The sequence below is a fragment of the Gadus morhua genome, chromosome 5 (genome assembly GCF_902167405.1).
Source record: "Gadus morhua chromosome 5, gadMor3.0, whole genome shotgun sequence".
NCBI lineage: Eukaryota > Metazoa > Chordata > Actinopteri > Gadiformes > Gadidae > Gadus > Gadus morhua.
Window position 1 is genome coordinate 21,272,784 of NC_044052.1, and position 27,922 is coordinate 21,300,705.

Below are 27,922 nucleotides of genomic sequence, written 5' to 3' on the forward strand. Positions count from 1 at the left end.
GGGGAGGGGGAGGAGGAGGGTGGAGGGGGAGGAGAGTAGGGTGGAGGGGGAAGAGAGGGAGGAGAGGAGGAGTGGGAAGAGGAGGACGAGGAGGAAGCTATGAAGGGGATGATGTTAATGATGATGAGGAAGATGAGGAATACTATGTGGATGATGAGGAGGATGATGACTAGGGTGTGGAGGATGAGGAGGAGGAATATATGGATGATGGGTGTACTGCTGTGTGTGGTGATGGGTGTGTGGATGTGTTCATTGATGTGTGGGTTCATGTGTGTGTTGGTGTGCGTGCAGGCCTGTCTGGAGGAGATGCCCCAGCAGTTGCGGAACTTCCAGATGTTCCAGAATGTGGACGAGAGCGGGAACCTTCTGGTTCCGACGGACAAACTGGACGAGATGAAGAGAAGGTAGGAGGCGCTGGAGTAACACTTTTGGAACGATGGTTCCATAACTAGAGTTCTAACGATGGTTCCATAACTAGGGTTCTAACGATGGTTCCATAACTAGGGTTCTGTAAACATGGTTTCGATAATACTATGGTTCTAACTGGCTCTAACTGGTTCCATTCCAGTTTCACCAGTAAGAGAGTGAACGCTATGTACCATGGTTCTGTGTGGTTCTAACTGGTTTCAACTGGTTCTGGTACAGTTTCACCAGTCTGATGGTGACTGCCATGGTTCAGTGTGGCTCTAACTGGTTCTTACTGGTTTCCGGTCCAGGTTCACCAGTGTGAGAGTGACCGCTAAGTACCATGGCATCAAACTGGAGTACCAGGAGCAAAGACACACCGTTCTGGAGCTGCTGGCTCGCATCAGACCCAAGCTGAGGTCCTGGAGAAGGCCATACGTTTCCCAGGAGTCCGTCCGCGTTCTGTTACAGGAATGGCATGTAGGTCAACCACTGGCGACACCCATCAGACATGCAGAGTTCTACCCCTCACACGCGTTAAACATCCAGACAATGGCAGACCAGGTCCAAGCTGCATGTCCTGTCTGGATTTCTATTATTATTAATTATATTATTAGTATTAATACAGTGCATCTTATTTTGTATGTAGAATGGACTTCCACAAAGATTTTATGTTGTCAGTGTATGACCAATATGGGGGACAGACTAATATCCCGGTAATGCATTTAGCATTAATCCTAGCCAGCCCGATGTGCTACACGATGCTAACAAGATGCTCACTAACTAGGTGCACTAGTGTGGTTTTTTATGGTGTTATTTACATGTTTACTTGGTCAATGCGTCTACACAATATAGACAAACTGATATCAACTCATATATGCTCGTCGTGAATTAGTAGTACATCATTCTCTGATGTTTGTGGATTGTATCGTAGCCGCTAAAGGCAGATGCTAACACGAGTTGGTCTCCTGGTTCCTTCCCCCAGGAGTTGGTGAACGAACAGCAGCTCCCCTCCCTGCTGGAGGCAGCGCTGCAGAAACTCAAGCATGTGTCTGGGAAGTACAGCAGCAAGTCTGCACTGGGTGAGTTAGCCTGGAGCCCGGAGTCTGCACTGGGTGAGTCCAGTCTGGAGGGGATAGCACAGAGTCTGGTCTGGGTGAGTTAGCCTGGAGCAGGGAGTCTGCACTGGGTGAGTTAGCCTGGAGAAGGGAGTCTGCACTGGGTGAGTTAGCCTGGGGCAGGGAGCCTGCACTGGGTGAGTTAGCCTGGAGCAGGGAGTCTGCACTGGGTGAGTCCATTCTGGAGGGGATAGCAGGGAGTCTGTTCTGGGTGAGTTAGCAGGGAGTCAGTTCTGGGTGAGTTAGCAGGGAGTCTGGTCTGGGTGAGTAAGCCCGGAGCAGCAACCCTAACCCTAGACCAATAGATCATGATCTTATCTTCTGATCAATAATAACACAACAGACCAATAGATCATGATCTTATCTTCTGATCAATAATAACACAACAGACCAATAGATCATGATCTTATCTTCTGATCAATAATAACACAACAGACCAATAGATCATGATCTTATCTTCTGATCAATAATAACACAACAGACCAATAGATCATGATCTTATCTTCTGATCAATAATAACACAACAGACCAATAGATCATGGTCTTATCTTCTGATCAATAATAACACAACAGACCTATAGATCATGGTCTTATCTTCTGATCAATATAACACAACAGACCAATAGATCATGATCTTATCTTCTGATCAATAATAACACAACAGACCAATAGATCATGGTCTTATCTTCTGATCAATATAACACAACAGACCAATAGATCATGATCTTATCTTCTGATCAATAATAACACAACAGACCTATAGATCATGATCTTATCTTCTGATCAATAATAACACAACAGACCTATAGATCATGATCTTATCTTCTGATCAATAATAACACAACAGACCTATAGATCATGATCTTATCTTCTGATCAATAATAACACAACAGACCAATAGATCATGATCTTATCTTCTGATCAATAATAACACAACAGACCAATAGATCATGATCTTATCTTCTGATCAATAATAACACAACAGACCAATAGATCATGATCTTATCTTCTGATCAATAATAACACAACAGACCAATAGATCATGATCTTATCTTCTGATCAATAATAACACAACAGACCAATAGATCATGATCTTATCTTCTGATCAATAATAACACAACAGACCAATAGATCATGGTCTTATCTTCCGATCAATAATAACACAACAGACCTATAGATCATGGTCTTATCTTCTGATCAATATAACACAACAGACCAATAGATCATGATCTTATCTTCTGATCAATAATAACACAACAGACCAATAGATCATGGTCTTATCTTCTGATCAATATAACACAACAGACCAATAGATCATGATCTTATCTTCTGATCAATAATAACACAACAGACCTATAGATCATGATCTTATCTTCTGATCAATAATAACACAACAGACCTATAGATCATGATCTTATCTTCTGATCAATAATAACACAACAGACCTATAGATCATGATCTTATCTTCTGATCAATAACAACACAACAGACCTATAGATCATGATCTTATCTTCTGATCAATAATAACACAACAGACCTATAGATCATGATCTTATCTTCTGATCAACACAACAGACCTATAGATCATGATCTTATCTTCTGATCAACACAACAGACCTATAGATCATGATCTTATCTTCTGATCAATAATAACACAACAGACCTATAGATCATGATCTTATCTTCTGATCAACACAACAAACCTATAGATCATGATCTTATCTTCTGATCAATAATAACACAACAGACCTATAGATCATGATCTTATCTTCTGATCAATAAACACAACAGACCTATAGATCATGATCTTATCTTCTGATCAATAATAACACAACAGACCTATAGATCATGATCTTATCTTCTGATCAATAATAACACGACAGACCTATAGATCATGATCTTATCTTCTGATCAATAATAACACAACAGACCTATAGATCATGATCTTATCTTCTGATCAATAACAACGCAACAGACCTATAGATCATGATCTTATCTTCTGATCAATAATAACACAACAGACCTATAGATCATGATCTTATCTTCTGATCAATAATAACACAACAGACCTATAGATCATGATCTTATCTTCTGATCAATAACAACACAACAGACCTATAGATCATGATCTTATCTTCTGATCAATAATAACACAACAGACCTATAGATCATGATCTTATCTTCTGATCAACACAACAGACCTATAGATCATGATCTTATCTTCTGATCAATAATAACCCAACAGACCTATAGATCATGATCTTATCTTCTGATCAATAATAACACAACAGACCTATAGATCATGATCTTATCTTCTGATCCATAATATCGGTGATTGACTGGTCATCCTGTGTGTTCCCCAGCTGCCGACTACGGGCAGGTGAAGCAGCAGGTGGAGGAGGTGGAGGAGGAGTCCCAGGAGCTCCAGGAGGGGGTGGCGGGGGTGAAGAGCAGCCTGGCCAGGGTGCTCTCTGCCTGGGAGTCCTTCAGCGACACGCTGAGCTCCCTGATGGCCTGGCTGGAGCAGGGCAGCCTCGCACGCCCACCACAGGTAGGAGAGAGGGGGAGAGGGAGAGAGAGGGAGAGAGAGAGAGAGAGAGAGAGAGAGAGAGAGAGAGAGAGAGAGAGAGAGAGAGAGAGAGAGAGAGAGAGAGAGAGAGAGAGAGAGAGAGAGAGAGTGGGTGAGATGTAGAAAGAAGAATATAGGGTGCATGAGAGGGAGTGGGAGAGAGAGAGAGGGAGGGACAGGAACAGAATCAGAGAGAGAGGGGGTAGAGAGATAGAGGAAGAGAGATAGAGAGAGGAAGGGGGAGAGAGAGAGAGAGAGAGAGAGAGAGAGAGAGAGAGAGAGAGAGAGAGAGAGAGAGAGAGAGAGAGAGAGAGAGAGAGAGAGAGAGAGAGAGGTTATGGGTGTGTATTTGGTTGTTCAAATATATAAACACAGAAATGTGCCCACGCCCCATGCTTACAATACAAACAGTGTTACCAGCACAACAAGACGCAATTCGTGCACACACACGCACCCACACACACACACAGACTTGTGCACACACACAAACACCCCCACCCCCACCCACGTGAGCTCTGTGTGTGTGTGTGCGCCCCAGGTGTCGTCTGAAGCGATGTCGGAGTGGAGCTCTCGGCAGACTCACCTGAACCAGGTAGGGGAGTTCCTGATGGAGGTCAGCGACCCCCAGACCACCCGGACCCTGGCCGACGACCTCCGCAGGATCAACCAGCGCTGGGCTCGCTTCCTGCAGGCCGCCCCCGCCGTGAGCCTGGGGGGTGTTTGTGTTTGGGGGTTGTGTGTCTGTCTGTGTGTTTGTGTCTGTATGTGTGTGTGTGTGTGTGTGTGTGTGTGTGTGTGTGTGTGTGTGTGTGTGTGTGTGTGTGTGTGTGTGTGTGTGTGTGTGTGTGTGTGTGTGTGTGTGTCTGTCTCTGTGTCTTTCTGCATCTGCATGTGTGTATGTGTTTGTGTTTGAGGGTTGTGTGTCTGGGTCTCTGTCTTTCTGCGTGTGTGTGTGTGTGTGTGTGTGTGTGTGTGTGTGTGTGTGTGTGTGTGTGTGTGTGTGTGTGTGTGTGTGTGTGTGTGTGTGTACGTGTGTGTCCTCTCAGGTCAGGCTGAACAGTGTCCTTCCTTGTTATTGTAAGTGGGTGTGAGCCGATTAAGAAATCAAAGTGAGAGTGTATTGTGGCTCCCTTCCACCCTGTTCCCATAACGACAGGTGTCAATGCCGCAGCTCCCACGTCATTGTGTTCCCCCGTCTTTTATCCATTGAGTGACCCAGCTGGTTTACCAAATACCTCGTCTGGGAGGCTACCTTCTCATAACAAGTCAGACTAGCTCTTTCTTCATCAACTAGCTTAATCCAGGTTCAACCGAACTCGTTTTCAGTGAAAGAAAAGGTCTTGTGTGTATGAATGCATTGGCTTAGCTGTGTTTTAAGCCCTTCCGCTCTTTGTAATTTGATGTTGGCCGCAGTTACCAAGACCGGAACGAAAAACAAACAACACTTTATTAGCATAGTACCTCATGAAGCCAAGATACATGTTTTTTGACATTCCGAGATGGGACATTCAGGAAGATGAATCAGGAGAAAACAACAGCACACGACTTCTGAAATATTCAGAATCACAGAGAAAAGCTAACCCCCCCCGTAGGGTAGCTAACATCATGGCCCTGTGTTCCGCAGGTGGGTGAGTCTGAGGCGGCCCTGCCCGCCAGTCCCCCAGACCTGCAGGTTCTGATCCGGGACGCCATGCTGATCCTGAAGGAGCCCCTGGAGACCATGTCTGGGCCGCTCCAGACCTACCGCAAGAGGATCCAGGTGAGACCTAGTCGGCCCGGGTACGCTCCCCCTCGCTCCTGCTTTTGATGTCTGCTCTCATGTCCTCAATGGTTTGAGGCCATCTTCAGGAGCCCGGATCACTCGTCACTTTTAACAGATTATATTTATATATACGCTACCGTTCAAAAGTTTGGGGTCACTCAGACAATTTCATGTTTTCCATGAAAACTCACACTATTATTCAACAGTTTTCAGCTGTGCTAACATAATTGCGCATGGGTTTTCTAATCATCTATTAGCCTTTTAACACGATTAGCTAATCAATGTACCATTAGAACACAGCAGTTACGGTTGCTGGAAATGGGCCACTGTACACCTATGTTGATATTCCATTAATTATCAGCCGCTTCCAGCTAGAATAATCATTTAACACATTAACAATGTCTAGACTGTATTTTCTGATTAATTTAATGTTATCTTCATTGAAAAAAATAGTGCTTTTCTTAAAAAATAAGGACATTTCTAAGTGACCCCAAACTTCGAGCATTACTATGTTGTTGTGTCTGTTGTTTAGTATGGCTTCCTGGCCAGGTTAGAGCGTTGTATCTAGAGTCTCTGACCCCTGCGCTGTGAGGAGGGAACTGAACCTGAGTCTTGTTGTGTTTCAGTTCATGTTGAAGAAGATGAGGGATGTGGATCTGGAAACTGAGGACTTTCCAGAACTCTCCGCTGATCAGCGACAGAAGCTGACCCAGGCCATACCTGAGGTAGGAAGTCAATCTAAACAAAATTACCATTTCCTTTACTTGAAACCATCGTGGTCCCATCTTTAAAACCAACACTTCTGAAACAAGCTTATTTGGCTCTTTAGAATTAGTTTGAGTTTCATGATGCTGTGATAAACATAGTCTTCTAATGAGTTCATTCATCTTGAAGAACTCTTCTATGAGCAGCTAGTCCATTCTTCTAGTCTAGAGTCTAGCTTCAGACGCTGGTCACTGATACTAGTTCCTGATGCTAGTTCCTGATGCTAGATCCTGATGCTAGTCCATGATGCTATTCCCTGGTGCTAGTCCCTGGTGCTACTACCTGATGCTAGTCCCTGATGCTAGTCCCTGATGCTAGTCCCTAATGCTAGTCTTTGAAGCCGGCCCCTGATGCTAGTTCCTAATGCTAGTCCCTGATGCTAGTCCCTGATGCTAGTTCCCGATGCTAGTCCCTGATGCTGGTCCCTGATGCTAGTTCCCGATGCAAGTCCCTGATGCTGGTCCCTGATGCTAGTCCCTGATGCTAGTCCCTGATGCTAGTCCCTGATGCTGGTCCCTGATGCTAGTTCCCAATGCTAGTCCCTGAGGCTGGTCCCTGATGCTAGTTCCTAATGCTAGTCCCTGATGCTAGTCCCTGATACTAGTCCCTGATGCTAGTCCCTGATACTAGTCCCTGATGCTAGTCTCTGACGCTGGGTCCTCCCTCTCCACAGGTGCTGCAGACGTTGTCGGAGGCTGAGCAGGTGTGTGTCGAGCTGCAGCAGAGTGTGTGCGGTCTGGACGGCCGACTGGCAGAGCTGCTCCACTGGGATGTGGAGGCCAGGGAGCTGTACCAAGTCCTGAAGGCCAGGGAGAGGAGACCCCAGAGGGCCCAGGACCCCCGGGCCAGGGTAGGCTCTTCTGCTGCTGCTGCTGGGCTGCTGCTGCTGATGATGATGATGATGATGATGATGATGATGATGATGATGATGATGATGACTTCCCAGCGTTCACTTCTACGCTGGAGTAGCAACACAGTAGTCAAATGTCGTTGCTGAGTTAGAACTCAGATTGTCTGGGGGAGGCCCAGAACTCCCAGTTTGGATTGTAGAACGTGCCGTTCGATTTTCCCGGAAGTTCCGGATCTCCTTGGAGGGTTTGTGTGGCTCTTGGAGAGAAGATGATGTGCTCTACAGGAGCGCTGGGAGGTTCAGAGACTCTGTGGATGTCTCCTTTCCCTAGGAAAACAACAGGCCTTCTTTAGACAGCAGTTATTTCAGGTCTGTTTAAATATTTGCACTGATGGCGTTCACAATAGTCTCTCACTAAGAGTATTCAGATCTTTGTTTATTTCCATACACTGTTTCGCAACCATCCTCTTGTTTTAGGAAATTGTTTCTCAGGCTGCCAACGGCACAATACAAATCTGAGCCAACACTTCTCTAACGAGGGTATAAGGAATGCCTGGAACACTGTGCCAAAATACACGAAGAAAACCTCAGGGTTTGCGGCCAAAACAAAAGACCTGTAAGCACATGCCAGGCTTTTCAAATGTCAGAACCTGAACAGCTAACGCCCACAGGTCCAAGTCTGCGCCCTGCTTTGTGTTGCCCCTAGGCCTCCAAAAACACAACACCCCACAACGCCACGTTGCATTACGCTCCACATATCAGTCAACAGATGTGTTCTGTAGACTAGCTGTTCCCTGGCTGTTCTCTGTCTGTGGGTGTGACTAATGTCGCACCAACAGGCAGGGTCACAGTACAGGCCTCTCCTCAGAGTCTGTGGAGGCCTCACCCCACATTTCCCCTCTCAACTTTTAAAAATGGGCATTGTTAATGTTGGCTTGAAAAGGAACATTCATGAGTGGGTGCAACTTTTAGACATGTAACCTGAGGTTGACAGCATTCACCACACACATACCATTTAAACACACCTGATAACCAATTGACCTACCCTTCTGGTTGGCCCAGTCATGCATTAACCTCAGTTTTGTGTACAAAAGATGGCTTATGGATCATGGTTCTGAAATGAGGCATTTCCAAGTACTAGTAGAAGTTGTTTTAGGACAGGGCCGATTGATGGGGTAAATATGAATGCATCATTTGGGATAGTGAAGGTCGCTATCCCAGAATATCCCTACAGGGTTTCTAGGGGATCTCTTCAGAAGGCAGGCATGGTAAAAGCAACATTTCCCTCCCATGCTCAACCCCGGTCTCATCCCGACAGGTGTTCATCTCGCGGGGCCTGCAGCTGGAGGGCCAGGTGGTGACAGAGGAGCAGGACCTGCAGGTGATGGTCATGATGAGCCAGAAGAACTCGCCCGTCCAGTACGTCCATGCGTCGGCCATGCAGCACCGCGTTCGGGCAGCCGTCGCCCAGTCCCAGGCGAGTACAACATCAAAGTTCCTCCTGAGGCTTATTAGTCAACGGAGACCCTGGGAGACCAATGACTCTTCAGGAATGTTCGGTTATATGATCCCCGAGGCATCTACCTTGAACTCATCATTAACCATGACTTTCTGACTCCAGAGAAACACTATCCGCCTTATTAGAAACTAGTTTGCTCCAACTTTTTATTGCGTCCTTTTGTTCTTCTCAGCCTCACTTGTCGCTTTGAATAATCTGCTAAAAGGCATGAATATTCAACCTTAAACCTGTTGCACCTCGTCCTAAACCCTTACCTCTTGCCCTGTAGGAAGTGGTGGGGATGCTGAGCAGCCTGGGAGCCAGGAGAGACCGCAGCCAGAGCCCTCCAGAGGACCGGACTCCCAAACCGAAGACCTTTGTGGCGTGCGAGGGCGAGCCGGTGGAGAAGAGAGCCAGGGTGCTCTCCGTTGCTCCCCCTTTGACCCAGCAGAAGGCTCCTGAACCCCGGGCCGAGCCCAGAGGACTACAGCAGCAGCAGGTCCCAACAATAGTGGTCCAGGAATACAGAGAGAAGGCGAAGCTGAGCTCCCCACCGCTGCCATACTCCTACGCCCAGGCCGTGACTCAGACCAGACCTGATTCGGCACTATCTCAGGAGTCCTACCGGGATTCTATGCAGGAGCTTGAAGAGAGACGGATTGAGGCTCAGGAACAAGCATGGGCTCAACAGAAACACGAACAAGAGCAACAGTTCAGATGTCAAGAGCAACAACAGCTGGAACAGCAGCTCAAGCAACAACAACAACAGCAACTACATCAACAACAACAGCAACAGCAATTAAAGCAACAACAACAACAGCAACTACAGCAACAACAACAGCAACTACAGCAACAACAACAGCAGCTACAGCAACAACAACAACAACAACAACAACAACAACAACAACAACAGCAAGTACAGCAGCAACAACAGCAGCAACACCAACAACAACAGCAACAGCAACAACAACAGCAACAGCGACAGCAACAACAACAGCATCATCAACAACCACAGCAACAGCAAAAACAACAGCACCGACAACCCCAAAGACAACAAAAGTTTCCACAACAGATGGAGCAGCAGGATGTCCCCCAGCAGAAACCGCCAGTTCACCCAGAGGCGCCGGTCCAGAAGCACATGGGGGCTCGGGCCAAGGAGCTCCCAGAGGCCACGCCCCAGCCGCCTAGGCAGCCAGAAGAGCAGAAGAAGCCTCTCAGCCAGAAGGAGCTCCAAAGCAGAAAGGCTCAGGGTAGGAAGAACCGCCCTTGGCTCCAGAAAAAGCCTTCAGATGAACAGGATGCAGCTGTAGTGTCAGACCAGGCCCGGACGGCCCAGGAAATCCCGTCCACCGATCTTCCAATTAAATCCCCCTCTTCCCCTCCGACTGAGGCGCCTCCTTCTGCCCAGGCTCCGGCTCAGGTCTATGTGCCAGCTCCAGCCCGGGTTTTCCCTTCGACCCAGGCGTCTTCTTCACCACAACCGGCTACCTCGGCCCAGGTTCAAACGCATCCGGAGAAAGACTCCGGGTCCCTGGCTCCGGTTCCAGTGGATTCACAGCTCAAAAGAGCACAAACGGCCCAGCTGGAGTCACAAGCCAAAACCATGAAGCAAACAAAACCAGAACAGACAAAACAGCAGCAAAGGCAGCCACAACAGAAGCAGCCTGCACAACAACCCCAACCACAAAAACAACCACAGCAGGCTAAGAAAGATGCTCAACCACAGCCAGCTGCCACAGCTAAAGTACAGACGACGGTGCAAGGCCCAAGTTCACAGTCCGAGACCCAGCATCCAAGGGGTGAACAGGCCCAACCACAAGCTGATATACATTCTCAATCTCAGCCAACTGCCCCTGCCAAAGTGAAAACATCAAGCCCAGCCCCGCCCCAGGTGCATCCTCAACAACTTCAACTGCAAATTCAAACACAGCCACCTCGGAGCCCCATACAGTCTCTCTTGCCTACCCAAATGGAGATTCAGGCCCAGTGTCAACTACAGTCTCATACATGGTCCCAAGGCAGACCTCAGACTTCACTGCCTCTCCCAGGACAGCCTCAAGCTCCAAGCCAAGCCCATGCTATGGTCCAGGGCCAGACGTTGGCTCAAATCAGGCCAACTTCCCCCATGCAGGGTCAACTTCCAGGCTTTATTCAGCCTCCAATACCATCTCACATCCAGATGCGCAGTCAGCATCAGTCATGGGCTCCAGTCAGGCCTCCCTCCCCTCTGCCTCCCAAGGGGCCCATGCAGGCCGAGACACCAGCCCATGGCCAACACGTTCAGCAGGCTCCATCTCACCCTCAACCTGTCATGCAACCTCCTTCTCATATCCCTCCCACGGCTCAGACACTATCACACGTCCAAACGGTGACTCAACAGAAAACTGATGCACCTAGAATGCATCCTCAGGCACCTCAACAGCAGGTTCACATTGGCCCGAGCCCACAGGCTTGGGCTCCAATCAGAGTACCATCTCCAATGCAGACACATTCTCCAGTGCCGCCTCCTCCATTTTCTCAATCTCCAGTGCAGCCTCAGATTTACCCGGCTGGATATCCCCAAAGTCAATCTCCACAACAGCAGTGGGTCCGAAGACAGGAGCAACAGATTCAGGGTTATTCACAGCAGGGGCAGCCTCTTCCCCAAGCCTTCCAGGAGAACACGGTTCAGCCCATTCTACCTCCTCAGGTGTATCCTACAGCCCCGCCACAGCAATGGGCCCCGTTCCAGCCTCAACAAGGGCCCCAGCAGGGACACCCTGGCTACCCTCCCTATCCAGCACAGCATCCTCAACAACAGTCTCAGCCACAACCACAAACACAGCCATGGGCCCAATCCCAAGGACAGATGATTCCCCAGAGGCCGATGCAACAGCCACTGACGAGAGCGTACAATCTGAGTCAAACGCAGACACAAGTTCAGCACATTCAGCAAGAACCTTGGATTCAACCTCAGTCACCAGCCCAACCCCACTCACAGTTCCAGCCTCAATCCCTCCTTCAACCTTGGTATCCACCAGGGCAACCTGAACGCCAAGCGCAGTCTCATCCTCAGACTGAGCCCCCGAGCCATCCGTCTCAGCGGGAGCCACATCAGGCTTCCCACATCCACCGGCCTCAGCCTCTGCAGCAGGCCCCCGTTCAGCCTCAGAAACAGTTACAGACCCCCCCACAGCCACCTCAGCTGCAACACCCGCTGTCCCAACTGCAGGCCCAGGTGATCCCCCAACCCACAACCCAGACTCGGACGACTATTCAAACCAAAGTTATGACACAGTCAACTGTACAGGCCACACCTGTACCCCAGCCAACTGGCCAACCCAAAGCCCAGACACAGTCCACACCACAACCTAGTCCTAGCCAGGCCCATACAATTCCTCAAACTCCGAGCCAGAAACAGCCAACACCCAATGTCCAGAAACAGAAAGAGCCCCAAACCACAGCCCTGCCAACTGTACAGTCTACATATGTGGCCCAGCACTCTGGACAACCCTGGCCACAGGTCCAAGTCCAGGTACCGACAGTGCCACAGACAAAATCCCAGACCCTGCCAACTGGAGATGCTGAAGGTCCGATGCAGATGGGTCCACAAACCACAGCCCTGCCAATTGTACAGTCTACATCCGTGGCCCAGCACACTGGACAACCCTGGCCACAGGTCCAAGTCCAGGTACCGACAGTGCCACAGACAAAATCCCAGACCCTGCCAACTGGAGATGCTGAAGGTCCGATGCAGATGGGTCCACAAACCACAGCCCTGCCAATTGTACAGTCTACATCCGTGGCCCAGCACACTAGACAACCCTGGCCACAGGTTCAAGTCCAGGTACCGACAGTGCCACAGACAAAATCCCAGACCCTGCCAACTGGAGTTGCTGAAGGTCCGATGCAGATGGGTCCACAAACCACAGCCCTGCCAACTGCACAGTCTACATCTGTTACTCAACAGATTGGACAACCCAAAGTCCAGATCCAGACGGTGCCGCAAACCCCATCCCAGACCCTGCCAGCTGTCCAGCATGTAACAGAGGCCCAGCCAACTGTGCAGCCTACCACACCATCCCAGTTCCTTGGCCAACCAAAAGCCCCCATACAGGTTGCAGTACAGACCATACCCCTGCCGACTGCACATACTATGGTTCAGTCACAGCCAGCTGTACTCCCCACAGCCATGGCTGAGCCACCACCGCGACCTAAAGTCCTCCATCCCACGCCCCAGATCCTCTCCCTTCCCCAGACTCTGGGGGACTCTCCAGAACTCCGCATCAAACCTCAGGCACTGGTCCAGGCAACCCCCCAGGCTTACACCGAGGCCTACGCCAAGGCCCAGGCCCTTGCCAGGAACGGCTTTGAGGACGCCAAGCACTGCCTGCAGCAGCACATCCTGGAGGCCATCAATGTCTTCACGGACAAACGTCTGTCCAGGGAACCAGCATCGTCCAAAGAGGTAAAGACATGGTCAATCAGCATTTCTACAACATTCTATCGCTAATTGTGATGCGACACATGCATTTTAAACTAATTTGGAAGATTTTGTAGTGGTTGGGGTGTTTGACTCCCAGCCGGAAGTTTCTTGGTTCAAACCCTCATGATCACATGTTCATGACCATACCTGCTTATTAATATCATGAACCGAAAAAATATACAATTGTTGTAAGTGTTGTAAATCACTTTGGATGCAAAAACTAAACAGTCCAAAGTATAATTAAGATTAGTCATAACAATCAACGTTCTGAGTTGTGATGACGTCGTCACAAAGATCTACTTCCTATTGCAGTCGTAATTTACATTAGGAGCGTTTATCAATGGGACGTTTTCACTGCGAGCAGCTCAGTAAAATGATCCCGTGGTTTCTACCAGGAGTCTCTGAGGACCCTGGACCCGGACCTGCTGGAGGGGTTCCTCAGGGCTGCCGAGAGCATGGAGGCCTTCTGCACCCCCTCCCAGCTCCAGGACATGGAGCTGTTCACCCAGTCGGTCCAGATGCAGTGGGAGGTAGGACTGCCCGCTCACTGGGTGTTCACGTTGGGTCTTCAAGCATGAGGCAGAGAGACTGCAGTGGGTAGATCCTCTCCACTGGGAGAGTTGGAGTTTACATCGGAAAAGAACAGTCGTTGTTGGTAAAATTTCTGTCGGCTGTAAAAGCCATGGCATGCTAGCTCAACAAGCTAATTTCTTTTACAAGCTAGATTCATTCATCTGATTAGTCATCCAATGTACTCATGTTGTGGTATTGAAACAAATGCTTGTGTGCGCGTGCGTGTTTGTGCATGTTTGAGTGTGTGTTTGCGTGTGTGTGTTTGTACAGAAACAGTGATTCCTTTATGTGTTTTAACGTGTCCCACTGTTGTGACTCATCCAGGCGGTGAGAACAGAGATATCACGTTATAAGCAGCAAGTACAGTTTGAAGTAACAAGGGAAGCCTTTAACACAGCTGCTCTACAGTGTGATACGCTGTTAGGCTCAAGATTAGCAGCAGACTCACAGGTAGACAAAAGACTCGCAGGAAACTCCCTCGCTGGGGCGCTTTGGTGGATCTGTCAAATCCTGGGGCGTCTCTGTTTATCTCTTCTCTTTCCTTCCTCTTTCTGCTTACCTGGAGCAGGGGACCGAGCGACTGGGTAAATGAGGTCTTGTACTGTGGGGTCTTTGTTTCAGCTCTGTAAGTGGTGCTAGCTGTGGTTGATTCGCAGCGTTGTCTTGGATTTAAGAGCCACCACAAAGGAAACAGTGCTGTCTTGTGACTTGGATAAAGGAATACTCTTTAACTCATCCAAGAGGGGAATTTCAACAGCAGTGCACATTTTAGGACTTATAGGAACTAAATGTAATCAACATACAAGAAGAGGTAATAAAAAATAGGATTAAAAAAATCAAAGTAGTATAAAACATAAAGTAAACTAAACATAAATAACACTTTACACATTCCCAATGTTAAACGTTGAATACCTACATAGTATATAATATCATGGTATGAATTATCAGATACATTATTATTATTATCAGAATTTCCCGTCTAGAATGAATAACATAGATATCTTATCTATAGATATCTGTATAAAGAGACATATAGATACATAGATGTAGAGATTAAAAGACCGTACAACTGGGAGGGCCACGCCCCCGCTCCCAGTTGTGATGTCACAACCTGGGCCCGCCCCGGCTGACGTTCCCCCCCTCCCCCCCCCCCCCCCCCCCCCCCCCTCCATCTCCCCTACAGGAGTGCTTCTCGGCGCAGGGCAGCGCGGCCCAGGCGGGGCGGCACCTGGAGGCCCTCAGGGAGCTCTGTGGGACCCTGAGCCCAGAGGACTCCCACCGCCTCGCCCAGGCCCAGCTTAGGGAGTGTGAGAAGAGGCTGGCCGCCATCCAGAGGCAGTTCAGCGGGGAGGCGGACCCCCCGGCGCCGACGCAGCCCCCCGAGACCGGGTGAGACCCGGGGGTGTTGTGGGATAACGTCCCGCACTTATTGGGTGTTGTGCGTCCTGGTGCTTAATGTACGCACTTATTGTATGTTGCACGGCCTGGCACTAAATTTACACACTTATTGTGTGTTGTGCGTCCTGGTGCTTAACGTACGCACTTATTTTATGTTGTACGCCCTGGCAGTTAATGTCAGCACTTATTTTATGTTGTACGTCCTGGCACTTATTGTACACACTTATTGTGTGTTGTACGGCCTGGCACTAAATGTACGCAATGTTGTATGTCCTGGCACTTAATGTAAGCGCTCATTGTGTGTTGTAGGTCCTTGTACTTAATGTACGCACTTATTGTGTGTTGTGTGTGTCCTGGCATTTAATGTACACACTTATTGTGTGTTGTGCGTCCTGGCACTTAATGTACGCACTTATTGTGTGTTGTGTACTGGCACTTAATGTACACACTTATTGTGTGTTGTATTTCCTGGCACTTAATGTACACACTTATTGTGTGTTGTGCGTCCTGGCACTTAATGTACGCACTTATTGTATGTTGTACGTCCTGGCACTTAGGAATAGTACATAGCACCATATAGCGTCTTATCCTAGCTATCTTTGTTGTAGAAGGGGAATGGGTTAACCTGGTGATTGTTATTGCTTGGCACTTGGTTCTATGCACCTCCTTACTGTACCGACAGAGATTTATTGTTGTTTCTCTTTCTTCTGACAAATGTCCTTTGGAGGTCACTTTGGATAAAAGCTTCTGCTAAATGCCCTCAATGTAATGTAATGAAATGTACACTCAGAATAAGCAAGAATAAACGCGAATCAATTAGAACCAAGAATTTACGCACACTTATACTAATCAATAATTTAATCAAATAAAGAAACTGCAGTTACACATTTTATTTGAGCACTTCCACTAATGATTATGGTCATTCACTGATTATTTCCCAGAATTCCCACCAAACCCAGTCAGGACGCAGTCCCAGAGCGGGAGACCAGTAGCGCCCGACCAGCGGGCCCAGCTGAGGTACCAGCCGCCACCGAACACAATACACACCCAGACATGAACCACTCCTACTGGGGCACCACCACTCATCTGTGTGTGTGTGTGCGTGCGTGTGCGTGTGCGTGTGTGTGTGTGTGTGTGTGTGTGTGTGTGTGTGTGTGTGCGTGTGTAGGCGTCCAACGTGATGGTGAAGATGAGTAGTGAGGAGAGGAGTGAGATGGAGAGGCAGCCCTCGGTAGAGGAAGACCTGGTGCAGAGGGAGCTTTCAGAAAGGTAAGCGGTTTGTACACGAGCGTCACAATTCACCGTTCACTGCGATCACACGCACCATCTCATCGAAGGGGCACCGGAGCATCGGGCATTGGCAGCAAAAAGACAACCCATCATTCTCTCGTTTGCTAACCTCTGTGTATTCTTCCACTCAGATACGAGAACTCAAAGAAGTCTTTGCTCGCTCAGATGGCCAAAAACGAACAGATCCTCCAGGAACTCTCCGGAGATTCTGTCTCCCTGAAAGGCCTGCACACTCGGCTCCAGGAAATACAGGTGTGACGTCACACGGCCACGCATGACATCACAAGCGAGAGTGTCCAACCAGACCATTCAGTATGTCAGAAAAAGATAGTATGGATAGATTAAGTGTCCCGAATCATAGTATGGAAAATGCAGTATGCTAAAAATACCAGGATGTTGTACTACGTCTGGTCGCATGTAGCAGTATGCAAGCCAGCATGCAGCAGCTTTCTTTTGCTCTTCTGCCCCACACTCCTCGTGATACGTGGGTGGCCCTACCATCGTCCTGATCATCCCCTGTAGTGCCTCCCAATTGTATGCATACTGCGTGCAATACTACGTACTTTGTAAGGGTAGCTGCAGTACGTATTACAAAGGTTTTGCATTTGGAACGCAGCCGCTGTCCGTGGCTGAAGGGGCCGTACACTTCTGATCTAGCTAGCATACATCTGGGGAGACACGGAAGCTATTTCCAGATTCTCACATGTGGTGATGTGTTGTGAAATGGCTTGCAGTGACCGAACCCCCACTTACACGCTGGGCAATATTCCGGGTCCTGTAACCATGTCCAATGCTACCCGCCACCTAGGTGGCTTACACTGGTCCTGACACAGGGTGCATGGCGGCGATGTTGGGAGACCGGTTTATTGTTATGTTTGCAGATGATGATACATGGCCTCCATGAAAGAGATCTCTCCCTGATTGTTCGGGTGATGGCTGGTTTATCCTGTGCACACTGATTGCTCAATTGCACAGGAGTGCAGCCTCGCCCAGCCCCAGAGTCAGTTTCCGACTCGCTCAGGTGAGGCTGCTTGAACCAGCCATCACCCACGCACACTCCCACAGGATGCTTTGAAGTAAACAAAACTATGCAACACGATTGGCTGCGTGCAGCACCTCTGACGGACTGGTGTGGTTACCGGGTCACCCGCTGATGAGCGTTGATGCAACACACTTGTCCTGCGCTTAGTGATTGTGACCTGAAGGGGGCGCTCACAGCCCAGAATGAACTCCACCTGAGAGCACCTTTTGAAGGCGGAGTCTGGGGCTCGGGCTTCCCTTAAAAACAAAAAAGTGTCAAACGCTTTTAAAAGTCAGATACCGTTTCTCAGTGGTTGAAATCGCCCTCCTTTCCTCCGCAGTTACTGAGGCAAGAGACGGAGGCGCTGTGGTCGGAGTTCTCCACCCAGTGCCCCCAGCAGGGCACCGCCAGGCCCGGGGCGGAGCAGGAGAGGGCGGAGCTCCGCGAGCGCTGGCGCGCCCAGCTGGTGGAGCTCCAGCGGCGGGGGGGCGCGCTGGGCGGCGCGCTGCGGCAGATTGACTCCACCCAGAACCACATGGTGGACTTCATCGACCGGCTGGACCGCTACCTCCGTCAGCCCAAGGACGTCTCCGCCTTCACCCTGGCCAGCAGCACCGTCGGCGACATCAAGGTGGGGCGGCCACGCCCACGCCACGAAGAGACACGCCCACATGGAAGAGATGCATCCATCCATACCACCCTTAATATAGATGTTACTATACGTTACTCAAGAGTAACATACGTTCATACAAACGTTATATACAAGTAACAACGTTACTGTGCGTTAATATATAGATTCATACATTCATACAAACGTTATTATAGTCGTGACTACGTTACCATACGTTAATATATATAGAGTTACAAACATTCATACAAACGTTACGATGTTAGAGTAACATACATTACTATGTTATAAACGTTACTATGTTAGAGTTACATACGTTCATGCAAACGTTACTATGCTAGTTACAAACATTCATATAAACTTTACTATGTTAGAGTTACATGCATGTAATACTCACAATCAAGAGTTACATTCTTCACTGAAATGAAAAGCTTAACTAACTTTACATCAAATGTGTTAACCTAAGAAGAAAACAATCTTACTTTACATAAATTAAACTAACCTTAGTTAAAGATAAATTTAACAATAACCAAGATGGGTTAAGTGAGGTTAAGTTAAGACAGGATAACATCGAGCTTACTTTAAACGGGATAAACCGAGACCAGGCAGCTGACCGCCGCCCCAGACGAGGTAAGAGAACATCTCCGCCTCTCTGCAGGAGCTGGACGACAGCATCCAGAGCGAGCTGGACCAGCTGTCGCGCCTGGACCCGGTGGACTCCAGCAGCCTGGCCTCGCTGTCCCAGGAGGTGGCCTCGCACCGGGCCAGCCTGGACCAGCTCCGGCAGCAGGTGCGCAAGAGCGAGGCGGCGGCGCGTGCGCTGGACCGCTTCCTCATGTCCCTGCGCAGCGTGGAGCAGGACGTAGCCGGGGTGCAGTCGGCGCCCTGCAGCGACCCCGCCCTGCTGCAGGAGTCCCGGGCCAGGCTGGGGCTCAGCCGGCAGAGCGTGGGTAGCCTGCGGGACAAGGCCCCCCAGCTGGACGTGCTGTTGCAGGGGGCCCGGCTGGTGGTGACCCGGGACGGGGCGCCAGCCTCCTGCCTGGACATGGTGCTGGTGCTGCAGGGCCGGCTGGAGGAGGCGGACCGCCAGGTGAGCGGCCAGCAGCGGAGCCTCCACCGAGAGGCGGAGTCCCGGTCGCTGGGCCTGAGGGGGCGGAGCCTGCTCGGCGAGATGAGGCGTCTGACGGAGGCGGCGGAGAAGCAGGGGCTGAAGGAGCCCAACGTGCCCGCGGTGCAGCACAGGTGGGCTGGGGGGGGGGGGCGCGGTGTGTGTGTGTGTGTGTGTGTGTGTGTGTGTGTGTGTGTGTGTGTGTGTGTGTGTGTGTGTGTGTGTGTGTGTGTGTGTGTGTGTGTGTGTGTGTGTGTGTGCGCGGTGGGGGGTCTGTATGTGTGCCTGTGTGTATGCGTGTGTGTTTGTGTATCGGTGTGGTTGTGCTTTTTTTTCTACATGACAGAGAAGCAGAGAGAATATTGAAATATTTTATTGATACATTGACTGAGTATAACAAATATCAGAAAGAAAATGGATGTACAATATACATTTCACCACTAACCACAGCCGTGTGTGTGTCTGGTGCCTGTGTGTGTGTGTGTGTGTGTGTGTGTGTGTGTGTGTGTGTGTGTGTGTGTGTGTGTGTGTGTGTGTGTGTGTGTGTGTGTGTGCCTCTGTGTGTGTGTGTGTGTATGTGTGTGTTTGCCTGTGTCTGAGGTGTGTGTGTGTGTGCGGGCCTGTGTGTGTGTGTTTGCGTCTGCCTGTGTGTGTGTGTGTGTGTGTGTGTGTGTGTGTGTGTGTGTGTGTGTGTGTGTGTGTGTGTGTGTGTGTGTGTGTGTGCGGGCCTGTGTGTGTGTGTTTGCGTCTGCCTGTGTGTGTGTGTGTGTGTGTGTGTGTGTGTGTGTGTGTGTGTGTGTGCGGGCCAGTGTGTGTGTGTGCTTATAATAATAATAATAATAATAATACATTTAATTTACAGGCGCCTTTCAAGACACCCAAGGTCACCTTACAGAGCATAAAGTTATCATAAATCGTTTAAAAACAAGACATTGTGGATTTTTTATAATTATGCCTTTGTGTGTGTGTGTGTGTGTGTGTGTCCAGGCTGAGGGCTCTGTCAGACCTGGAGGTCCAGCTGAAGACCCAGCGCTCAGAGCTCCAGACCCTGACCGACCTCCACGGAGAAGGGGGAGGAGCAGAGGAGCAGCTGCAGCCTCTGAAGGCCCAGTGGGAGGAAACGCAGGCCGCCGTGACGGACAGGTAGGAGGAGGAGGAGGAGGAGGAGGAGGAGGATGAAGACTCTGTGGATGAGGGACTGCTTCAAAAGGGGTTTTGATGGCTGGATCAATGCGTGTGTTGCCTGTCGGGGTCTTTTCCGTTCACAACAAAATGGGGGCGACAGTAGCTCAGGAGGTAGAGCGGGTTGACTGGCAACCAGAAGGTCGCTAGTTTGATCCCCGGCTCCTCCTAGCTGAGTGCAGAGGAGTGTAAATGCAAATGTAAGTAGGCTTAGCAGACAGACGCCCGGCTGTACTGTTTCCTCAAAGGTGGTGATTTGTAAATCAAACATTGGAAAGGCCGGAGTCAAACACGGTCAAACGTGTTCATAAATGTTGATCTTGACGTGCGGTGCGAAATCCAAGCGTGGCGTTGGGGCATGTTTGGGCCTTCAGAACACTGACCACTGCTCCCCCTGTTGGCAGACTGGAGGAGTGCAACACCCTGATGGAACTGCTGAAGAAGTTCCAGGGTTGCCGCGGTTACGTGAGCAGCACCATGCAGAAGGCGGAGCAGGTGATGGGAGAGCAGGCGTCCTACATGGGCAAGGAAAACCTGCAGAGGCTCATCGCCAAGGTAACGGGACACGCATCACCGCGACAACGCTGAACGGGAAACTGTTTGGATTTACTTCGCTGATTCCGGCCTCTGCTTAAGAAAATATTAAATATAAAATTAAAATAAATCGCAGTAATAAACATAAAGGTTTGATGACGAAATATAAATCCAGAAAAAAAGGATGTGTGCCTTATTTTTTACAAAAAACGTGAATGTACCAAAAACATTAATGTGAAATCTAATACAAACCAATTTGGGTATGGAAATAAATGAAATGTGCACGGATGAGTCCACATCCACAACGAGGAGTGGTTTGAACCTTCTGGCCCTCCGTACGTGTGTGCGTGCAGGTCCACGACATCAAGGAGGACCTGCGGGGCGTGGGCGTGCGTATGGAGGAGGTCCGGTTTGTCTCCAGGCAGCTGACGGCCCACCTCAAGAATATGCCCGACTGCAGTGAGGCCCCGTTCGAGGCCGAGTCCGACGTGCTGATGGACGGCTGGCTGGACGTAAGGCCCCGGGAACTCCCCGATTAGGGCTCCTCCTGTTTCTGTAGCTCGCTCCATGGTCCAACCTGGTCTGGTCTAGCCTTGGAGGGTCTAGTGAGTCTAACCTGGCCTGGTTGGGTCCAGCCTAGTCTAAATTAGCCTGGAATAACCTGATGTAACCTGTTCTAACCTGGTCTGGTCTAACCTGGTCTGGTCTAACCTGGGAGGGTCTAGCCTGGTCTAAACTGGTCTAACATGGTCTGGTCTAACCTGGTCTAACCTGCCCTGGTCTAACCTGGTCTAACATGGTCTGGTCTAGCCTGGTCTAACCTGGTCTGGTCTAATCTGGTGTAACCTGGTCTAACCTGGCCTGGTCTAACCTGGTCGAACCTGGCCTGGTCTGGTGTAACCTGGTCTCATCTAGGCTAGTGTAACCAGGACTAGTCGGTCTAACCTGATCTGGTCTAACCTGGTCTGGTCTAACCCGGTGTAACCTGGTCTAACCTGGTCTGGTCTAACCTGGTGTAACCTGGTCTGGTCTAACCTGGTCTGGTCTAACCTGTTGTAACCTGGTCTAACCTGGTCTGGTCTAACCTGCTCTGGTCTAACCTGGTCTAACCTGGTCTGGTCTAACCTGGTCTGGTCTAACCTTGTCTAACCTGGTGTGCTGTTCCAGGTGACGGAGAAGAGCGAGTCGTACATGGACAACCTGCAGGTGGCGCTGGAGCAGTGGGAGAGGCAGCTGGGGCTGGGGGCGGAGGTGGAGGCCTGGGCGGCGGCCAAGCTGGCCGTGTTCGCAGAGAGCCACCCCTTCCACAGCGAGCAGCAGGTCCTGGACATGAGGGTACGGACCCCACAAACACACAGGCGCACACACACACACACACACAAACACACACGTACAGGTGCTTACGCACACAAACACGCACGCACCAAAAACATAGACATAAATGAATGAATTCAAAAGAATGAAGAATGGTTAGATGTGATGGTGTGGGAGGATAGGCTCGAGGTTAGGGTGTGGGGCTACTTGTAGGCCCCTAGACTATACCTGCTTCTTAATGACATTCATCTTAAAACATCCACTTTTGTTATTCACTTTGGATGAATGGATGGAAAGTAAATAGTTGTTGCTAATGCAGGTTGTTGATTCTATGTTAGGGTGTTTGCTCCTGGATTAGTGGTTGTGCTAGTATATTATGTGCAGCAAAGTCCAGTTTCCGGCATTTACTTTGAAAAGCTGAAGGCTGAGCTTCCTGTGTCACCAGGATGAGATCCAGAGCCACGAAGAGAACATTGAGCGTTTCCATAAGAAGTCGGTGGAGATCCAGGAGATGCTTCAGAGCCAGGATCCTCCGCTGGAGCTACAGGTGAACATGATATAAGTAACATGACATGAGCACATGTACAAAGTTCCTGCTCGAAAGACGAAAGACACAGAATGACGACTTTATAAAAATGTATCAACGATGACTCAAATTGTAACATAAAGTTGGTGAATACATTTTCTCCCTCACACTCTTGACAAACGCACCGTCTCGACGGCGGCTGAACTTGCAGAAGAACCGCTGTTTTAAAAACCCTTTTTACGTCGGCCTGAAACACTACCGATCCACCACGGCTGTGATCCATTGGTCCTCTTATCAGGCTCCTATTGGACACACCTTCCTCCCCTACCCTCTGCTCAGGTGGTGGAGACCCAGCTGAGGAAGAAGATGGAGCAGGTGCAGGAGCTGTTCAGCGACAGCACCGACGTCTTTGAGGAGCTGATGGCTGTGAAGAAACACCTCGCTGAGAAGATCCAGGAGTGCGCTGCCGCCGTGGAGAACATCCAGACCTCCATCAACAACGTCTCCACCTCGGAGCCCCGGGCCAACACCCTACTACAGGTAGGAAACGGCTCTGAAGACAGAGTCCTGATAAGGGTATGATAGGGAGCGGCAGCGCAAACGATTTATAAGGCATCCAGCCGTATTTATATTCATCAATTAACATTAATATTAACTCCTTAATAACGTTAAAAAAAAATGAAAGCAAAAGGGGACCACTCAAAGTACACTAAAATGGACGAAACGCTACTGACATCGTAAAAAAACAAAGAAAAATGATCACGAGAATTCTTCCCATTCCCTTAAAATGATTGCGGGTCTATTTGCGTCCTAAAACGGGCGCCGCCTACCGGCCGTTAGATGAAGTGCACGTTATTCGCTCCCTATAGCCTTGGTATGCCTCTAACATGAACGTGGTCCTGCTCATGTGTCTCCAGGATCTGAGTGAGGACCTGGACTTCCAGGAGGAGAAGGCCCAGGGGGTGGTGAGGGAGCTGGACCTGATCTCCAGCGTGGCCAGCCCCGAGGCCCTGGAGCCCCTGACCCAGGACGCCTACCGCCTCAAACACGCCTTCTCCCTCGGCAGAGAGCTAATCCAGAGGAGGAGAGACGACCAGGGGAAGGACCTGGCCACCGCCATCAGAGGTCCGCTTTATCCTCACTCTTCACACTCACTCTTCACACTCTCTCCATACTCCCTCTTCACACTCACTCCTCACACTCACTCTTCATATTCACTCTTTATCCTTACTGTTTACACTCAATCTCTTCACTCACTATTCACACACATACCTTACATTCACTCTGTCAACTCACTCTTTAATAATCACTCGTAATTACCACTCTTCACATTCACTCTTTATTTCTCCAAATTTATTACTCACTCGTTACACTCACTCATTAATATTCACTATTTAAACTCACTCTTTTATGCTCACTCTTTTCACTCAATTTAAGTTCACTTTTAACGCTCACTCTTTATATTCAACCGTTACGATCAATGTTTAAACTCACTCTTCAATACACAATATTTGCACTCACTCTAAAACTCACTCTTCACTGTTTTCATGCATTTTCTCATCCAGTGTCTACTCTCTCTTCTGTTTATTATTACAAACAAGCAAACTGCAACCTAGTTTTTGTAATATGACCTCTGATTTTAAACTGCGGCAGACATTTCCCTATGTAGTTTTCTCCACAGAACAACATCTAAAGCATAAACCTAATTGCATGATTAATTTACATTACCATTCTTGAGTATCAGTCCTCTACTGCCCCCTAGCTACCAGAAACCAATAAAGGCCACTTTAAAGAAACTAATCTTTGGAGCTATTGTCAACATTAGACCTTCAACTAACACTCCTTTTGTAACCTTGACCCTGTGTTGCTGTTCCAGACGACAACCAGAGGTTTGATGAGTTCTTCCAGGACCTCCAGCTGTCAATCAACGAGTGCTTTGAGAATCCAGAGAGTCGTGAGGATGTGGAGACATCCCTTAACAGACTGACGGTGAGAGAGAGAGAGAGAGAGAGAGAGAGAGAGAGAGAGAGAGAGAGAGAGAGAGAGAGAGAGAGAGAGAGAGAGAGAGAGAGAGAGAGAATGGATAGGTACCCAGTATGTTTGTAGCTGTTTGGTAGACAAATGATGGATAGAGATTGTGAACATCAATATGCCTTTCATGTGATATTCCTAATATTGACCTGTGTCCTCTAAATGGTGTTCCAGGGTTTCCTGGAGGCCAGGGAGAGCGAGCGACGGCTGGCCCAGCTGAAAGAGCGTCTGGATAGGGGCAGGGAGCAGATCCCTCCCCCTGTCCTGGAGGAGCTCACCTCCTGGCTGGAGGAGCAGCAGAAGGAGGTGTCCACCTTCGCAACCCACTGCAGCAACCGCCAGCAGCAGATGCAGAGCACCCTCAACACGTTCAAGAGGTAGGGCTCCAGTAGTTGTGCCAGGGCCGGTGATAGGCGTAGGCGAACTAGGCAGTTGCCCAGGGCGGCAAATGCGTAGGGGGCGACAAAAGCGTTTAATGAAACAAGCAAACTAAATCATGCTGTCCAAACACGTTTCGAAATGGAACGGGGAATGGGGCGAACGAGGGAACTACAGCTATTGAATTGTTATTGAAACCATCACTGAAGTGCGCTGAAGCTCCACCCCCCCCCCCTCGGAAATCTCGCCTAGGGTGTCATATTATATAGCGCCGGGCCTGAGTTGAGCTCCCATCAGGGTGGACAGCGTTAGCGCTCCGGTTAAGCTCACCCTTATATTAAATACTGAAGTATTTGACAATTAAATGAAGAGCGACTTTGATGAGTCACATTTTTTTGCCTCATTGTCAGTTTGGTCATTTTTCCTTTCTGGGCTTATTTTTGTTTTTCAGCTGATCCTGTGTTGTCATTTATGTGTTCTAAACTCTGATCTCTGACCTTCAGTCTTCAGGAGCAGTATGATGCGTTCCAACAGTGGCTGAAGAACAAGGAGGAAGACTCTGTGGAATCAGACCAAGTCAGCCGTCTGCTCAAAGACCTCCAAGACCAGAGGTATGAGGTCCTGCACCTCCAACACTAACCCCTCTAGAACACGATCCAGACCTCTTCAGCCTACTTCACCAACACTAACCCCTCTAGAACATGATCCCAACCTCTTCAGTCTGCACCTCCAACACTAACCCCTCTAGAACACGATTTAGACCTCTTCCATATGCACCTCCAACACTAACCCCTCTAGAACACGATCCAAACCTCTTCAGTCTGCAGAACTAACATTAGGCCCTCCAGAACACGATCCACACCTCATCATTCTGACCACCAACACTAACCCCTCTAGAACACGATCCACAGCTCTTCAGTCTGCAACACCAAGACTAGGCCCTCCAGAACACGATCAACGCCTCATCATTCTGACCACCAACACTAACCCCTCTAGAACACGATCCACAGCTCTTCAGTCTGCAACACCAAGACTAGGCCCTCCAGAACATGATCCACACCTCTTCAGTCTGCACCACTGATACCAGGCCCTGTAGAACACTATCCACAGCTTGAATAACAACACTTCCACACATCTCACACACCCTCAAACCTTCATAATATGGCGACTAACTAACGGACGGCTGCTCTCCTCTCCCGCGGCGGTGCAGGGGGAGAGCTGAGTCCCTGGAGGAGCTCCTGTCGGCGGTGCGCCGGCAGGGCGTGAGGGCCGACGGTCTGCTGAAGGACGGAGACAACCTGCTCCAGCGCTACCGCAACCTGGAGACCCGGCTCGGTGACCAGCAAAGCCAGGCCCGCAGGGACCTGGAGGGGCAGCGGGAGGAGTTCCACACCCAGGCTGAGAGCACCCAGACCTGGATCAGAGACCTGGCTGAAGGCCTGGCCTCGCCCCACATCCAGGGACAACACCAGGAGGTCAAACTGGCAGCACAGGTCAGGGACATTTTTAGAGGAGGTCTAGTGTGTGTCATGTGTTTCATGTGTGTGTATAGTGTGTGTGTGTGTAGACCGTATGGACAGTTGGTAATTTTTTGTATTACTCCCTGTTGTAGGGCATAGAGTGTTTGTAGTGTGCATGGTGTGTATTAGGTCTCTCGTACAGCAGTCATTTCACCTCTTTTATTCCCCCAGCAGTTCTTTGTATGGTATTGTTTGATTGTGTCGCAAACAGAGTAATAACATTACGCAACTTAAAAATAACATAAAAACCAACAAGGGGTGTTGCCCACATAGTTAGACCTGGAACCGCCCAAGATCAGACAATTTTGATCATGTTAGTTTTGGAGCTTCCTGCTCTTCTGTGGGTCAGGTAGATGCAAATTAAACATCATTGCTAGAAGGTCCCTTGGCTTTGGCCTCACAGGGGAGTCTTTTCGTGCCTTTATGGACAGGATAGTGGTTAAGGTGATGAAATGTGGCTTGAAGTAAAGGCATGATGTGTAGCACAGAGGCCACATGTTGGAATTGGTCGCTACCAGTGGTATAACTTACACAGTGAGCACACTAGTTCCCCTTGGTTCCCCCGGACCAGAAGGAGGTACCTCCACAGCGAGCTCGGATGTTCTCGTCTCATGGGAATGTTCTGCTCTGCCCCTGTCAGGCGGTGCTCGTCTCCAGGCACGACGGAGACGCTCAGGTGGACGATCTGAGACGGCGAGGGCAGAGCGTGTGTAAGTGTGAGGACCTGGAGGAGGGCAGGAGGAGGGAGGTGCAGCAGACGGTCGAGGCGACGGCCAAGCAGTGGGGGAACGTTCTCCAGAGGGCGGAGGAGTCCCTCCACAGAGCCGAGACACAGGCGGCCGTAGAGGAGAACCTCGACGACTTCAAGAGCCAGAAGGAGAGCGTCCTGTCCTGGGTCCGACAGCAGACCCAGACCCTGAGGTCTGTCGGAGGTCACATGACCTTTGAGGAAAGGCTGCAAATCCCTCGGGTGAGTCGGGACAGCTA

At 49.5% G+C, this 27,922-nt stretch overlaps 1 protein-coding gene across 1 annotated transcript in view; it reads left to right on the forward strand.

Moving 5' to 3' along the window:
* The window catches only part of syne2b (spectrin repeat containing, nuclear envelope 2b), a 159,466-nt gene that overhangs the window by 33,047 nt on the left and 98,497 nt on the right, over positions 1–27,922 (forward strand). The window contains exons 14-43 of the mRNA XM_030356047.1: positions 292–404; positions 717–885; positions 1,391–1,487; positions 3,887–4,074; positions 4,631–4,795; positions 5,717–5,851; positions 6,481–6,579; positions 7,293–7,469; positions 8,788–8,946; positions 9,257–9,547; positions 9,938–13,414; positions 13,828–13,962; positions 15,189–15,394; positions 16,345–16,420; positions 16,572–16,672; positions 16,825–16,945; positions 18,055–18,345; positions 19,001–19,584; positions 20,438–20,593; positions 21,037–21,187; positions 21,520–21,678; positions 22,334–22,501; positions 22,926–23,027; positions 23,346–23,546; positions 23,924–24,131; positions 24,883–24,995; positions 25,212–25,414; positions 25,919–26,026; positions 26,626–26,908; positions 27,576–27,905. Coding sequence (XP_030211907.1) covers positions 292–404; positions 717–885; positions 1,391–1,487; positions 3,887–4,074; positions 4,631–4,795; positions 5,717–5,851; positions 6,481–6,579; positions 7,293–7,469; positions 8,788–8,946; positions 9,257–9,547; positions 9,938–13,414; positions 13,828–13,962; positions 15,189–15,394; positions 16,345–16,420; positions 16,572–16,672; positions 16,825–16,945; positions 18,055–18,345; positions 19,001–19,584; positions 20,438–20,593; positions 21,037–21,187; positions 21,520–21,678; positions 22,334–22,501; positions 22,926–23,027; positions 23,346–23,546; positions 23,924–24,131; positions 24,883–24,995; positions 25,212–25,414; positions 25,919–26,026; positions 26,626–26,908; positions 27,576–27,905 — 8,766 coding nt within the window. The remainder of the gene's footprint in view (positions 1–291; positions 405–716; positions 886–1,390; positions 1,488–3,886; positions 4,075–4,630; positions 4,796–5,716; positions 5,852–6,480; positions 6,580–7,292; positions 7,470–8,787; positions 8,947–9,256; positions 9,548–9,937; positions 13,415–13,827; positions 13,963–15,188; positions 15,395–16,344; positions 16,421–16,571; positions 16,673–16,824; positions 16,946–18,054; positions 18,346–19,000; positions 19,585–20,437; positions 20,594–21,036; positions 21,188–21,519; positions 21,679–22,333; positions 22,502–22,925; positions 23,028–23,345; positions 23,547–23,923; positions 24,132–24,882; positions 24,996–25,211; positions 25,415–25,918; positions 26,027–26,625; positions 26,909–27,575; positions 27,906–27,922) is intronic.